Source organism: Siphateles boraxobius, unplaced genomic scaffold (assembly GCF_051911475.1).
Source record: "Siphateles boraxobius isolate OS27281-9 unplaced genomic scaffold, OSU_SipBor_1 22, whole genome shotgun sequence".
NCBI classification, from domain to species: domain Eukaryota; kingdom Metazoa; phylum Chordata; class Actinopteri; order Cypriniformes; family Leuciscidae; genus Siphateles; species Siphateles boraxobius.
The window spans coordinates 35685635-35702562 of record NW_027508833.1 but is presented as its reverse complement, the minus strand read 5'-3'; the positions used below and the strand labels follow the sequence as shown (position 1 = coordinate 35702562).

Genomic DNA, 16928 nt, shown 5'->3' with positions numbered 1-16928 from the left:
TGTACAGGATATTTTGTCTCATGCATCACCTTTAATAGGCCTTTTTTCAGCAGCAAGTTGACACTCATTTCGTTCGCAGCCAGTAGCCATTAAGTCAGTAAAAAGTTAGCAAAGTTGCTCTTTATTCAAAATAAACTCTAAGCGAACAATATATCATTAGTTTATTATAAAGTTGACTGTTGACATGTTTGGATAAATTACCTTAGTTCCTTCTCTTATAAGGTACAAATACTGTTTTTTGTAAGTTATGTACTTTTATGACGAAAAGCCCTCTCCTTTTGCCAAACTCTGTTCCGAAGAGCAAAAACCACTTATATTAGTTTTGGAAAGGGACATTGTGAAATAACAAAAAGTTTTGTTCATTAAAGCTTACCACAGGCATGGAATAAATCGTGTGCTTTCCAGTGACACTAATGTTCCCACAGAGATTGAGACCGGATGCCTATAATTACTGCTCAGACCACTGTCAAAACATATTTAAATAAAAAAAATATGCAGTATACTACTGCGTTTAAACGATGGCCAACCAGATTACAAGACTAACTGTAGGTGTGGGAGGCGCGACCAATCAGCTTTCAGAACGGTGCCCCGCCTCCTGCCTTACTGACCGACTTTCCCCAACGGTCCAAAAATGCAGCAACAGCGATACCGTGTGGTTTATTGAGTTGTCTTTTTTTCTTCATCTCGGAAAGGTGTGTGTTTTTGAGAAGGTAAAAAAATAAACACGTCATATGTGCTATTTAATTTCTGCTATCAAAGGCCAGGCAGTTTAATGTAGTTTAAAATAGGCTATTGACTCCATACGTAGGCTACTCTTCCATTCTGTGAATGTGTTTATCCGGTTGGGTGCTTTCCTTATCACTCAACGCGAAAATAACAATTACAAATTGCACAAAAAAAAAAAAAAAAATATATAAACATATCGACAAATATCTTGAATGAATGACATCTTGAGACTACAAGATGTGGCTGTCAACAGATTTTCATCTCCATCCACTGAATTTTCACGACAGATATAAACAATATTGACAGCTTTCATTGTTGACCAAAACAAAAAATCATATGTAGGCTATCACATGTATTAAATGCAGGGTCCATTTCGTTTTTCTGGTGTTGCTGCTAATAGGTTACCTAAAATGAATTAAGTTTCAAGTTTCAAGTTTGTATTTATTTATATAGCACATTTAAAATTAAATAATTTTAAACTAAATTATCCACTCCATATGTTTTTCTCCCAGGCAAGCTGCTTTACATAATAATATTATATGAACAAAATGTCAAAAGGAAAGTACATGTTTTATTCCATTCCTTTTTTTTATTTGATCAGCTGTAATCTGAAAAAAAGTATATATATGCCATATATATGCCTTAAAAAAAAAAAGTAATGTAATGTAATATTCACAATACTTTGTAGTGACTAGTGATCAATAATCCTTCTCAAACATTTTCTCTTTTCATAGTTGTCTCAGAAGATCCTGTTCGTTAACTAAACTCGCTCTCGATTGTGTTCATGAGGTCCTCTTCTGAAGCATCATACATGACAGGCAAGTCCAGAGATGAGCAACCACCAATTCCATAACCTCTAAAAAGAATACAAAAGAGGATTGCATAGTCAATACAGGGGCTTTTCCTTTTCAGGAAAACCACTAAAAATAAAAAAGAGGATTGTCATATAAACCTTCATGTTGTGTTGCGGCCGCTTTGACATTGAGAGGATTTTCATTTTCCCTTAACCCTTCGGAGTCTTGGGCTATTTTGGCCGTTTTTGAGTGCTTTTATTTTTTTTTAATTTTGCCACATAAACAAATGTTTACCATACCAATGTTTGGTATTATTTTTTTCAGCACAACATCACCTATATGACCAGACAATTAGTTTTTCACTTTGATGTACTGTATCAACATACTGGACCCAAAATCACACAAAAAACACAAAATCCGAATAGAAAAATGATAGCTTTTCTACTACAAAAAACACAAGCATGCTCAATGAAGCATTTTAAAAGGTTTAAAATGTAAACACAAGTTGTAAATGTTAACATATACAGGCACAATTCAGATATAATCAAGCTATATATAAAAAAAAAATATGATTTACAAAAAAAGCGTGGTGTAGCCATAGGCTTTTTTTCTTTCTTTTTAGCTCAGCCACTTTTTAAAAAATGTTGTGCACACAATTATTCAGAGAGCTATATTTAAGGCCTTGCATTCCCAGAGTATGAGGGTTACCAAATAGTGCAAATACAAAATAAAAAAATGTAAAAATTGAGATAAAATGAAACTATATATCACAAAAAGGAGGTGTGGCAATAGGCGTTTTTTCTTTACTTTTTTGCTTAGAAACTCTTCAAAACACTTCATGTACAATTACACAGATAGCTACATTACAGGGCTTTCATTCCTTGAGTAAGAGGGGTTCCTCAATAGTGCAAATATACCATACAAAAGGTAAAATTAACACAAAATCAAACTATACGTACAATTATTTACAACAAATATCAGGTATTTTTTATTTAATTTAATTTTTTTTCTGTGCCACTCCTCAAAACAGTTTATCTAAATCTACTCCTAAACTACCTAAACTACTCCTAAACTACCTAAACTATCTACACTACTCCTAAACTACTCTCAAAATCTACTCAAACTCTTCCAAAAACTAGCAATAATATCTCTCTATACATGATATATATAACCGTAAATGTGTCTCTCTTTATCAACTCTGCAAATCCTCTGCCTTTCAATTTCGCTTCTTTGCTCAGTTGGCTCCTCCTCCATTCCCTAAAACGTCCAGCCTGAAGAGCAGAGTCAGCAGATTCACACATTTTTCTCCGTTTTGTTTTATGACAAAAACCGACGATGTTATTAGAATAAATGCAACGCCTGTCGCATCACATCTGGCGTTCTTTTACGAACGCGTCAATATTTGTTTATATAAAGTTTAAATGATCATATCTCCGTTTTTACTTGGTCTATCAACACAAAACAAAAAGTAACAGAATTTCAAGCCAGCACTTTCGACAGAAGTGGACGGCAGCGCTCAACATTACTTTGTTTTTATGCTTCAACGTCTTAAACTGGTCATGTAACTTGATCACGCCGGCGTGATCGGCGACCCCAAAGACTTAAATACTAATGTTATCACATTGGACTAATGTGTTACATTTGTTCCCAGTTAAAAATAGCAGTCCTACAAAAATAAATCTTTCATTATTCAATCTTTTTATCAACTAGCACAGATTTTGTATTTATTTTTGGAACTGACTGATTGTAGGCTTCATTGATCTGAGCTTATGCGCCACATTTTTAGATGAAGAAGCTAGAATTAACTTTTTTTTTTACTTAAAAAAACTGAGGTGCATAAAGAAATAAAACACCTGTGCTGATTGAAAGACAAGAAGTTGACAAAAACATTGAATCCAATATTTGGTGATTGTAGCATAATGAGAAGCAAATTGACAAGATTGGTCAAGGTAACACGTAAATTGCACTACGATATAATTTATCATTTGAAGACTTTGGACGTCTATTGAAAATGAAAAACCCCTTTATTAACCTGGTGCTGTGCTGAAAATCATTTACCTAATTCTAAGTAAAATACATTATTTTTCTTTTAACCTCTTTGTTAAGCATTAACATTTTGATTAATATACAAGCCAAATACTCTCAACCAAACATAGCACTGGACACAACCTGACTTCTTTCAGTGGAAATGATGTACGTTCAGATCAATAATAAATGAAAAACACTTACGAAACTGTTGCTCAATATTGGTACAGCTCAACAGGTCCTTTGGAGGCATGATCTATTCAGAAAGCAAGGAAATAGATAGGGATTCCGTGCTTAATTCCGACTTTAATTGTTTCTATTAATAATTCATAGTTGATTCTAGTTGTCATTGGCCTATTGCAAACTGGGGAGGCCTTCAACTAAAAAAAGTTGCAGCAGCATACCTTTTCATGAATGTTTGAGGTCGGTTTGTTCACTGAGTTAACTTTATTTTTGTCCTTAAAAACGTTGTTGCTGTCTTGTCTTTTGGCAGAGTAAAGTCCAGACAACTCTGATCCAAATATTAGCATTTTATAGGAAGTCCTTCGTGTTATATCAGGAGTGTCACACTCATCGAGAATTTTGTCCAACTCCACCGCATGATCTTCGGCTGAAAACTCTGAGTCCTGCCCGTCACTGTTACTGTCTCCCTGGGCTCTTCTTCTGACAGACAAGCGTTTGTTGTTTGAGGGACCAAACAGCTGACTTGCATTCCGGTGACTGCCGCTGCTACAGACGTTTTCCTCTGTCACTGACATAGGTGCGACTTTTTTTATCCTGCTTTTTGCTGTGCCCCTTTCCCAATGCTCTCAAATGCCTACAAACTATTTGACATATTCGAAAGTCAGCTACTCAAATAGTCTAATTTATATATATATTTTTATCTTAGATTTAATAATCCAGTCGTTGCAACCAGTGACGCTAGGCAAAAAACTAGAACCCTCTCAGAATCAGCAAAAGTATGCGCTGCAAGTACGCGACGCGTGTGTCTGTGAGAGTTGTGGATGACGTCGGACTCATTTGACCAATAAAATACTTTGTTTACAAACTGCAAGCGTCGCGTCCACCTCTGCCATCTGTCATGTGAGTGAACTGGAACAACTGGGTGACGATACAATACAAGAATTGCTGTTTGACTAAAAATACCCAAACATTTAAAATCATTAAAACAGTGATGCAATTAGTATTAGACCTATTCCTTTACACAATGTTGTTTTTATTATATTACACATATATTTTCAATATCAAAATGGGTGTTTAACGCATTCACCACAGGCAGTGTCTAAAATGTTTTAAAATGATTCCCTAGATGACTGCATGACTTCACTGCAGTGTTCAGTTTGATGTGAAACATAATTTTGTATTTAAAGTTGCAGTGGTATTTGGGCATGTAACAGCTTAATTAATATGATATAAATCAAGTAGATAATTTCAGAACATTTTGGACTTTATTCAAACTGTATGAGAACTTTATAGAAAAAAATCAGATAGATACAATATCAACACTTTCAAAAACAGTTAAACACTTTTTTTAAATTAAATTTCTTATTTTGTGTGAATTATCAAGGTGAAGTGGAGATTAATTAAAAAAAATATTATATTAGTTAAACAAACGTCTTACAAATAAATACATTTATTTGTATAAATAATGTAAAACTGGAAAAAACTAAAAAAATCTAGTCTATTACAGCTCTGCTGCACTAAATAAAACCAATGGGAATCCTGAACAATGCAAAAAAGAAAATAATGTTTAATTGTACTATCCTGATGCACATGGCTAAATCACATATATTATGTAAAAATGCTAACTAGTAGCTACAGTTTATAAAATACATTTTAGACACCATAAAGTCAATGACAGTTTATTCATTAACTACTGCACAGCAGTAGGTTATTTAAATAGTTATAAATTCAGCAGAGAGAAGACAAATGTACAAACTGTTATTTCCTAGAAGCATTGTCCCGCGCACACTAAATGTGTTTTCTGCACGCCCTTTGAGTTTAAGCAACAGATGACAAAATCTGTTCTTTTTTTCCATCATTATTGATTAATCAATCAAACTAATTTGGTGAGTCTATTGAGATTCCTCATTGTGCCTCATACATTCCATGGTTAATGTATAGCAGGCCAGCAGTCTAAGCATCCTGTCTGCACACTGTCAACGCAGTGCCAAGGTATGCCATTTCCCCAGTCACTGTATGGTACAGCGCTCATGGGGCTGCTCCTCACTGGCAGGGCTGCTGGGGGTCTGGGATTTTCTTAAGCCTTTAGATGGGGCAGCTGAACCATGATCTATAATGTGCTGCAGTACGTCTTTACTCTCACTAGGTGGCAGGTTATAGAAGAAGTACTGTGGCGCCATCTGAATGAACCTGTCACAAGCAAACAGCAAAGAAACGATAAAATTACAATGCACAGAAGACCAAATTGCTCAAATGGTTGAAAGAAAGAGTAAATGGCATGCTAACCAAATTAAAAAGCTTATAACCTCTTTTAAAAAAGAAATAAAACGTGAACATTTTGAAAAGTACAAGTGCCAACTCTGCAGTTTTATGCATTTTATGTTTCTTATTCTTTTAGTTCCATTTCATTTTTTTATTTATTTTGTTTTTACTGGTTATATTACTGTATATTTTTTATATTTTTAAATACTTTATATTACATATATATTTAAAGCTCTTTGTACATCAAATTAAATCTTTTTAAGTAGGGTGGTCTTATAGGTTCAAGGGATAGTTCAATATACAGTATATCACATGTCGCATGGGATCATTCTGTGAAACTTTTGCTTCTTTTTGTAAAAACTTGATGCGAACGGGACATTAAAAAAATATTCTGTAGTGGTCCAGGGCATACGGCATTAGAACAACACCAGTGTGAGTAAATTATGACTTTTTAGGGTGAGCTATCCCTTTTAAGCCTTTTTCCCTCTTTCAGTGTTGTGGTGTTACCAACACACACTCATGGCAATTCATAACTATTATATGTTTTGGCCAATTAGTGGCTAATTCTTATGAATTAAGAATTATGAGTTTGCGTATGGTCTGCTTACGGTTATGTGTAGAGGGTTGGACCTTCTTTCGTTCTTTTTTTTTTCTAAAAATTGTCTGCTTCCGTATGATTCAAATTGTACGAATGAATACAAAACCTTTTCTCATGAGATACATTTGTTCTATCACAAGCATTAACTACAGCAAAGTACTTAATCTTTCAAGTCAGTTTGGAGCTTTTGTTTCTGGGAATTAGCATAGCTAAATGAGTAGACACTTTCTGAAACAAACGCAGCTGGAGTTGTTTACATTGTGAGTAGTAATTCTGTCATCTAGTTTTCTAGACAAAGAAGATGATCCAGTACTTACTCGTGCGCTGAGATCTGAGAGATGGTTCTGATACAGTTGTTCTCTGACAGCGTGTGCTCATGGTACAGTACCCATTCTGGCAGATTCTTCTTGTTCATCTCGGTTCCGTAGCCAGACAGTGGGTGGATCTGAGCCACATGTTTATGGGTTAGCATGAAGTAATTCCCTGACCCGTCAATGTCCCTCGCCACCTGGAAAACCCAACACAGCGATTAAACATTTGAAATGCACTAGAAAAGAACCCAGGCAGTGTTTTAGGAGCACTAAATTTCGTTTAATATGTGAATCACTGTGCCATTTGCTAATCTGCCTTAATCACAGACATTACTGTCCCAAGGCAATAATTTAAAAGAGAATTAGTGCAATGATTTTCACTGCTGTGCATTAACACAGTGCATTTGAGAAAGAGATTAATCCTCTTTGTTGTCCAGTTTTAGAGAAACTCTAACCTTTTACCATTAGGAACAAAGCACAGCAATATATTAGATATTTCCAAAGTGCAAAGTACAATATTATTCTGTATTATGCATATAATCTCTAGATCCATACCTGCATGAAGAAGCCAGCTAGTAATGCACGTTTGATGTTCAAGCTGTTGTTTTTAGAGCCAAAGGCGGGTAAGGACACTGGCAGCTCTATCCGTTTCAGGATTTCTGTTAGCTCAGAGCGTATCGCATCTGCTGTCTGAAGAGCAGCCAGACTAAGGAAATGGTCTTCACACCACTGTTCCACACTAGAGTCTGAAATGTGAAATCGACTCTTTATATGTTAATGTTTGTCAGTATATTCCAGTCCTGTTTAATTCACCACACTGGCTATTATAGGCTATATACTTCTTGTGCTTTGCACTCACATGGCCCTTCCTTAGCATATCTGTAAGCATTAAATATGTTGATAAGAGTGAAGTGGTCTCCTTCTGCATGCTGGAACCTCTGATGACACAACAAGGCCTTCTGTCTCATTTCCACTGGAGGTGTAAGGAAACTGCTCGGAGCTAAATTACAAAGAGAGAGAGAGAGAGAGAGCAATTTAAAGCTTTATAATCAATCAAAAATGTATGATTTTATCATACATTTATGGGGGGGGGGGGGGGGGGGGGACATATCTGGCCTCACACATATCTGAGCGCTTTATTAAACAGAAATTTGCTGTTGGTGTGTTAGCCTAAAACAACATGCTCGCCAGATTGTTTATCTAAATAGCCCTATGTTGTTAGAATTTACTGTTAACCAGGTTTGAGGTTTTTGGTAATTTCCTTGATTTCATTTTTTTTATTCTTTTTTTAAATGGAAACTAACATCATAAAGTATGATTGATATTTGTTTTACTTTGAGCAATTCTGGAGCTATAATTGACTCTTCTTAGGAGCATATAAAACAAAACAGCTCCTTGGAAAAAATTAAATGCAATATTGTAGTAGTTATAAATAAAGTTTTATTTTAGTTCAGATTAGTTTGAGGGCAGCAATTGTATTCACAATGTCAAAATAAAACCAACGTAATGTTACTTGAAGGCATTATAGCCTACTATTCCTGCCAAACTTCCATGGTTGCAGTTAGTGTTACTACAGTAAATCCATGGTGAATGTTGCTGATCTGTGGACACTGGATAGTTAATTCATGGCACAATGTTTCTTCCTGGTTTCCACGTCAGTGCTGTTTGATCCGTTAATAACGGAGAAATGTGAATATTTCTCACTAGATCTTGCAGCAATGTTATTACTTCTGTGGCAAATTCAAATTCTTCCTTTACTTGGTCTCTTATTAGCGCTGTGTAGTAACAGTGTCGCTTGATCAAGATCGGCTCGCGCTGGTTTGGTCCAAACTGATAAACGGTCCGTCAACCACATAATAACTAGAAGTTTCGTTCCGCTTGCATTACGTTTGCCATTTGATGTTGGGCAATGTTGTGGTGGCTCCGGCGGATTATGAGCGCGCTTACCACGCGCAACGAGGCGAAATAACGAAATAACGAACCCCCCCCCAAAGAAAAAACTCTCCGGTTTCTACGCGATTCACGTAAATGACCCAATTGGCCAAGAAAACGGCGATTGTCGCCGAAAAGCGACAAGTTTGCAGGTGTGATATATATATATATATATATATATATATATATATATATATATATATATATATATATATATATATATATATGTTATTATAATAATATAAAAAACCCCAAAATATAATCAAATAAAATAAATATTTGTTAAAATTATTCCATTTTATTTTAAGTATTCATAATAATAATAGTGGCAGAGTATTAGTCGAGGTTAAATTATCCATACATTTTAATGGGGTAAAAAAAGGTACAATCACTTTGGTACAACAACAGTGATCTGACTTGATTTCCAAATATTACTGGATGGAGCAAAGTCATATCGGAAGAGCTGACACATGGTGTTACACCTGTGGAGTGGATTGTACTGAGACAGGATTACCTGTTAACATGGCAGCGATGGTCAGCACTTCACTCACACAGTCGAATTCGCAAGACGCAAGCAAAGTCTTAGCCATCTGTGGCTCGAGAGGAAACTCTGACATGATAATTCCAATCTCAGACAGATTCCCGTCATCATCCAAAGCAGCAAGATAGTCGAGTTCCTCTAAAGCTTGCATGAGGCCTTCAGGATCTATGGTACAGTGAATTCAAATATTTAGTATATTTCAAACTATTAATCACAGTTTTCCAAGTGTGGCATTTATCTATTCTTGAAACATATGCAGAATAGTTGATAGGCTGATTTAAAAAAAAAAAACGGACCCAGTGGTGTTATTCTAAACTAAAACCATTCAAATCAATTTTTTTAAATTAAATCGCACTAAAAATAAAATATTAGACGATAAACAATTTTCTTTACTGTAGTTGAAGTGCTATAATTACCGAAACTTAAGCTGAAAGAAAAATAAATTAAAGCTAAATAGGAATTTAAAACATATGACAAAAGCACACAATAAAATTACTAAAACTTGACAATGAAAAAAGAAAAACGAAACCCGAAAATAGTTAATTCAAAGTATTAATAAACATATTATATATAACACAAACTGTATATAAATAATAATAAAATAAATAAAGCAATTAACTCATAACAATAAATTAGTTATTGTTTTAAAAGTAGCAGACTGGTTAATTTCAATAATACAAGAACAAAACAGTAAAATTATGGGCTGTCATTTTTAAATTAAAAACTATAGACCTTATTCAAAGCAGCACCATCTATGATATGAATAAAAGCGAGGCTGTGAGGGATAGACATGCACCTCTTCAGTGGTTTGTACTGTTATTTAATGTGTTTTTGGATTGTTCTGCTAACAAAACACAGCAAAAATATCTTTCCAAGAAATTTCAGTGGATAAAAAACTCCAGACAACATGAGCTGTGGAAAATAATAAGATATCTAGGAGCTTCATACAGCTTTTCACAGCAGATGCCATTAAAAACACAGCAAGTCTATCCCTCACAGCCTCGCTTTCATACCTGTCATGGCGCTGCTCTGAATGAGGTCTATAGGTAATTGAAAAAAACACCTGAGCAAGTATTATTGTGGGAATAAGTCAAAAGGTTATCATCTGTTAGCTACAATGCATTTTCTGAATAGAAACGCTTGTTAGTCCGACAGAGCAGATAGTAAACAGACAATAAACTCTCACTAATTTGTGACATCATAACAAAAGCACCCCACATATTTCCTCAGTTGCATCATAAAATAAACAAGTTCATCTAGTTCATCGCTCTTGTCGTAGCTCCTCTAATGATGTTGCTCATCAGACTGGTGTGTGTTATGGAAGCAGGTTATCTCTGGAACAATGAACGCAGTCAGAGTGCTGTCGGCTCAGCTAAAGCACGGCTCACCACCTCTTAATACCAGCAGCGAGCAGAACATGCCCATCTGCACCCTTACTGTGAGCCAAGAGAACCTGGATGATCCCGGCTTTGCTTGGCTGCTGTAAACAGCGAAGAGTGAACTTGTTTGTGTTCAGATGGACTGTTTAGATTAGATTCTTGTGTAAGTGCATGAATTATTGAAATGCGGTTATCTCCAATTAATATGTGGAAAACATGCATACATTCACTGTTTGAAATTAGGATAGCTACATAGATTACACAATATTTCAATAGTAGTGCACAAAAATCTAGAGTGGGCTTTTTTGATTTGGAAGTTAGAGGTTTGATTAAATAAGACGGATCTCACCTGGCCTGTCAATGAAGTCACAGTGGCTCAGGCCAGCAATTTCCATGCGCTTTAGGAAGAGCACAGTGGAAGTGATGTCAGACTCAAGAATGTGAGGGACGCTCTCAACAGGAAGTGACGTGTCCTCTTGATACAAACAGAAACACTTGCCTGCATACATGAAACATCTTTGTTATATGATTCAATACATGCCAGAAACACTCTTATTATTACTTTTTTCCCAGCCATTGACAGACATTTCCGGCTTTCCGTGTTTTCACTGTTGTGCGGTAGGGGGCGCTATGGCATCTGAAATAATTCAGAATCTCTTGATCAAAACACAGGCGAAGAAGAAGCAGAAACAAATGTGATAGGCTTATGTCACGCAAAAATTGAAGACCAGAAGTTCGTCTTTTAGTGGGGATACGGCTCTTCCGGGTTAGGTTTTTACAATGGCGGAGACCGATAGATACCGCTGGAATAAATCTCTCCGCAACCTGACTGAAGTCACATTTGGCGATGTGGTTCGGATGGTAAATGAAAACTCTCAAGTGGGAAAGCGTTAAAGCTGAGGTATGGCTGTCTACGTCCTGATGCAGAGCAACCCGGTACACTACAACAACAGCTGCGGGTGTAGCCTGCCATTCGCCAGAAGAGTAAATGTTTCTATGGTAACAGCGAGTTGGACCAATCAGCAGATGTTGCTGCTAGGCTTAGGATTGTGGGTAGTGTAGTTTTTTTTCGTAAGATCGCGGATAAAACACATTTTTCTTAAAACAAGGTTGATTTCATACGAACTTATAGCTTCTACAGGAGCAAAAACCTTCGTTTCACAACCTCATAGGTCGTGGTCAGTCTACATCGGATAGTTTAGACATTATAGCTGACAATCTAAATCCTTATTGAGAAATACTGTTGCCCGGAAGTTCTGTATCCCTACTCCGCGTTCTGGAAGCAGGAAGTGTGACATAGACCTATAGAGTGCCGAAGTTACGACGTCACTTGGTAGGCCAAAACGCAGAAGTGAGTTTGTATTTTAGCACTTCCGGTTCCCTCGCCCTAAAGTCTATGGGTTTTTTGAATGGGTTTTTGCTGAATCGCCTGAAATAAGGTCTGTGGTTAACAAAGCCTCTAAATATTTTCACAAATTTGATCTATGACATAAAACACACCAGTTATAACCTGCTTGTGTTTTTTTTAAACTTGATTGTGTCTGCTTGTGGTTTTTTAAACTTTATATAGGCTTCAAAATTTATACATTTTGGATTAACTTGTAAAGATTATCTTGATAGACAAAACTTCTAAGGGTCACAACTCTTTGTTGAACACAGATCTTATTTTTTGCGATTTTCCAAAAGTCTATGGGGATAATGCATAGCTTTTCGATCGAGGGAACCCATGCGCTGCTAACTTCCGAGTTGTCCAACAAAGTGACGTCATAACTTTCGGCACTCTATAGTCAACATTAAACACCATATAAATCCAAACGGCCTAATGTTACAGATAAGATGAAATGTCGACCCAGGACGAGGTATAGGACTGTATGAGCTTTGGGGGCGTTGATGGACTCGATCTACTCCATCTATGTTTTGATCATCGTTCTGTTTGAACGTTGAAGTTTGGGGTTGGTAAGATTTTTTTATGTTTTTGAAATAAGTCTCTTATGCTCACCAAGGCTGCAATTAATTAATCAAAAATACATTCATATTGTGAAATATTTTTAAAATTTAAAATAACTGTTTTCTGTTTTATTACAATTTTAAAAAGTAATCTATTCCTCTGATGGCAGTTCATTACTCCAGTCTTCAGTGTCACATGATCCTTCAGAAATCATAATATCCCAGGCCCATTTTAGTGCTCAAGAAACATGTCTTATCACAGTCAATGTTGATAACAGTTGTTCTGGTAACACTTTATTTTGATTAGACATTTAGTTGACTATAAGTAACTTTGCAACTATATGTCAACCAACCCTCATTAGAGAATTAGCAGGCTGTCTGCTTAATAACTACTAACACTTTATTTTTATGCTCCCGCAACAGACATCCTTCTGACTATAAGAAACTTTGCAAGTACATGTCAACTTATTCTACTAACCCATAACCCCTTATTCTACTAACCCTAATCCTATCCCTAAAAGTCTACTAATGCTTAACTAATACTCTAATGAGAGTTGGTTGACATTTAGGTGCAACGTTATGTAGTCAGAATATCTAAAGGGGACCATCAAATTTAAGTGTAACAGTTGTTCTTAATATTTTTGTGGAAAAACGTGATACATTTTTTTCATTGATTAATTGAAAGTTTAAAAGAACAGCATTCAATTGATGTAGACATTTTTTGATATTATAAATGTCTTTGCTGATCAATTTAACATGTCTTTACTTTGCTGAATAAAAATATAACTTACTTAAAAAAAAAAGACCTACCCCTAACTTTTTGAACGCTAGTGTATGAGGAAATATTTAATTATTTTAAAATTAGTAATATCTTTATTTTATAATTTTAGAAAGCAAAAAGCACTCACCTGTTGGGCCTGCAAGTTGTTTTCGGCTCTCAGCTTGGCTCTTGCTGATTGGTCGAATAACAATGGAGTTGGCTCTGATTCTAGGATTGTAAATCTGTCACAATGAAACATCACTGTTCCATGTCCACCAATGAAAATGTATATATAAAGCAGAGCTAATAAGGAATAGTCAGTAAAGTTCAAAATAAAATGAAACAATCACCACATACATATCTTTTTTGCACTCCAGCATCAATCACAAAGCGAATGCTCTGAACGGCCCAGAACAAGTCTTCACTGGGGCTGCAGGTGAGGAAGACTCTCCGACTCTTGCTCTCCTCAGAGAGCACTGTGAGACCGCCTCCTTGCGCAGGGCACAGAGACACGGGCACCAGCTCGCCATGAGTCAATGCAAGATTGACTCCCTCTCGCCGCAAAATGGCATGGGCACATTCAATCTCCTTGAAAATGAAACAAGAAAGAAAAGTTTCTATTAACATGGAAATGGGACCTTTTTCAATTCTATGCTAGATACGTCGAAGGAAGACAGGGGGACATTTACGTGGCACAAAAACTAAGGATCCATTCAAATAATGATCTGCCAGTTGCCTGGGCTCACACAGGTTGAGATGAAAAATACATAAAAATTTACACAATATACACAAGACTGTTAAGTTGCGTTAACACTTGTAGTTTGGTTCTCTTGATTCTTTTGGTCCAAAACAAAAAAGAAAATGATTAATTTAGTTGTGGTTAACTTTGCGTTCACACTGTCATTTTTAACACTGAGCCTCAAGATTAAAAAAATGGCTTTTATGATGTATAATTTGTAACAGAACTTGTCGAACATCCAAAACAATGCTGTGTGCTGGGACAAACGTGTGCGCTATATGTGCGTGCCGTACATATGATGGTATGGAGCTGACGACTCGTGAAGAGCCTATAAAACGGAATCCTTCTGTCACACACACAAACGAAGATCTGCTGCGCGGAGATGCGGTTCTGATGCCTGAACTGTGATGGGCAACATCTGTTCGGTGCGCACCAGGGTTCGGATGGCAGCGTTCACGCTTCAAATGAACCCCACTAACAGAGCAATCGCACCAGGGGTCGTTTTCATCGAACCAAACCTGCCAAGTGTGAACAACACACCCTAAAATTTGATCAACAAATTATTTTTTATAAATGAATAAATTCAATAAATGTGATTATTTATTTTGCAGATATGAAATTACACACCTGAAATGCAAAATAAAGTAAACATATAAACATTATTATATTATAGGGACATAAATTAAAGAAATATTAATCATAAAAAATAAAACGACTATGTTATATGATATTCTAAAGAAAAACATTTATTTGTTAATTTATAAAAAAATTGTAAATAATAATTTTTACAAAAAAGTCAACAAAACTAAACAACTAGTCCAGCAGTTGTCTCATCTATCAACGTTTAAATGTCTCTTACTTGCTCAGTTGCCAGAAATGTCACAATGTCTCCATAGTTTTGATTCTGATGTATCTCCAGCGCCAGTCTAAGAGCAGAGCACAGGTAATCCTTCACACCTCCTCTCCCACTCCCATAGACCACCTCGCACGGCTGTGGCCCTTCCAGCCGGATCTGAGGAACGCTTCCATAGTGTCGTAGCAGTTTCTCAGCGGAGTGAGTGGCGGTGAGGATGACCAGTCTGAGCTCTGGCCGTGCGAGGAGCACGTCTTTGAGCAGCCCGAGGAGCAGGTCAGTGCTGACGGTGCGTTCCTGGGCCTGATCAATGACCACCACACCACACTGCTCCAAGAGGGGGTCCGACATCATTTCCCGGAGCAGCACATCATCTGTGCAGTACCTGCAAAGCAACAGATGTCATTGCAGGCCTCTTCAAATTCTATTTAATACAAAATCCTTCTTGTATGCATCTAAATAACGAGCTAAGTGAAGACAAGCAGACACGATTAGATGATAATTTACTTTGGGAATTGTCAGTTTGTCAGTGTTTTCTTTAAGGTCAGCATTTTCATTAAGTCAGACCCTCTCAGCTGTTCTAATCACTGTTCTGGTTCTTTGTTCGCCAGACTGACTTATGGTAACTCTGAAAGGTTTGATGGAGCATATGGGCAGCATGGAAGTACGGCAGCTGCCGTGGAGACCCTCGGACCGAGCCCCCTTAGCCTTTTGTTAGCTTTTATATTGTTTAGAAGGACAGGCGCCCCTGAAAAGGAGATGCACGTGTGGTGGTAATGACGGGGGGAGGGGCAGACAGTGGAATTTAATGGAAGAAAATGTCCAGGGCAAATGGCCAAATGATGTTGGGAAGACTTTACATTTCTGAAGATGCCTCGGGATCATATACACACCTCAGTACAGTGTCAGGGGAGCAGCAGGTCTGAAGTGGGATGCTGTATCCAGCCTCATTGCCGATGTTCACGTCCATCTCGTCGGCCACACGGAGGGCCAGTTCCACCGTGCTCTGTTGGTGAATCTGAGAGCACACTACCATGCCATTCTGATACTGCGTAGACAGGCAAAACTCTGCACACCACTGAGGGATCTAAATGAAGATTAAGACGGATAAAACTCACAAACAACATACTTTTGGTACTTTCAATGCTAAACTAGCAGTGAATACGCTGTATCTGCCCCAACTATTTACTTTATTTTCATTTGCATTAAAGATGAAGCAATGTGTTCACATTAAATTCAATTACAATAACCTCAATTCAGTTCAAAATGTTGCCCTGATGAATCATTTAGGGTAGAGTATTGAATAATATGAGTTAAAAAAAAAACATTCAAATTCTTCTTTAATAGCATTTTAATGTACAGATTAATACCCATGTTTTATGATAAACACATAAACTCACCTGAGTGCTTTGTCCTGTTTTAGCTGTGCCAGTAACTATCACAATCTGACTGTTGTTCAAACTGTCCATAAATTCGCATTTCGCTCCCCACACCGGCAGACCTTTTCTTTCTCTTAATAGTTTGTAATATCTTGAAGAAAAAGGGAGCCCGTCGAACTGATTTAACTCCAGGAGATCATCCGAATCAATATCTTGAGTTTCGTTGGTTTCGGATAGTTTTTCCAAATCTGTTGATAGCTCCATCTCCGTCGTTTTCCTAATTTACCTCTTTTCAGCTGCACAAATAAATCAAAAGGAACAAGTTGACTGCTCTGTTTACGATACGATGATACGCTCTATTTATTATGTGACATATTTATGACCTTAAATAGATGACCTCTTCCAGATGAGTTTTAGAGACCCGCGCTCAGTCGACACAGACTCTTTGTGTCATCACTTGTCCCGCTCAGCGCTCAAGTGATGTTGTTCGAGTCGTGAA

General features: G+C 36.8%; 2 protein-coding genes across 2 annotated transcripts; both read right to left on the bottom strand.

The window, feature by feature from the left end:
* Positions 1-101: 101 nt before the first annotated feature.
* LOC143747281 (uncharacterized) lies at positions 102-4563 on the bottom strand. Its single transcript, XM_077239952.1, has 3 exons — positions 3950-4563; positions 3750-3801; positions 102-1582 (listed from the first exon to the last, which is right to left on the bottom strand). The coding sequence occupies exons 1-3, from the start codon at positions 4301-4303 to the stop codon at positions 1509-1511; spliced, it is 480 nt and encodes a 159-aa protein (XP_077096067.1). The 5' UTR covers positions 4304-4563; the 3' UTR covers positions 102-1508.
* A 411-nt stretch (positions 4564-4974) lies between these two features.
* On the bottom strand, positions 4975-16904 carry dhx32b (DEAH (Asp-Glu-Ala-His) box polypeptide 32b). Its single transcript, XM_077239920.1, has 12 exons — positions 16813-16904; positions 16451-16725; positions 15944-16137; positions 15057-15435; positions 13816-14046; positions 13607-13700; positions 11101-11250; positions 9346-9537; positions 7759-7899; positions 7455-7645; positions 6906-7096; positions 4975-5918 (listed from the first exon to the last, which is right to left on the bottom strand). The coding sequence occupies exons 2-12, from the start codon at positions 16691-16693 to the stop codon at positions 5738-5740; spliced, it is 2187 nt and encodes a 728-aa protein (XP_077096035.1). The 5' UTR covers positions 16694-16725; positions 16813-16904; the 3' UTR covers positions 4975-5737.
* Positions 16905-16928: the final 24 nt, after the last annotated feature.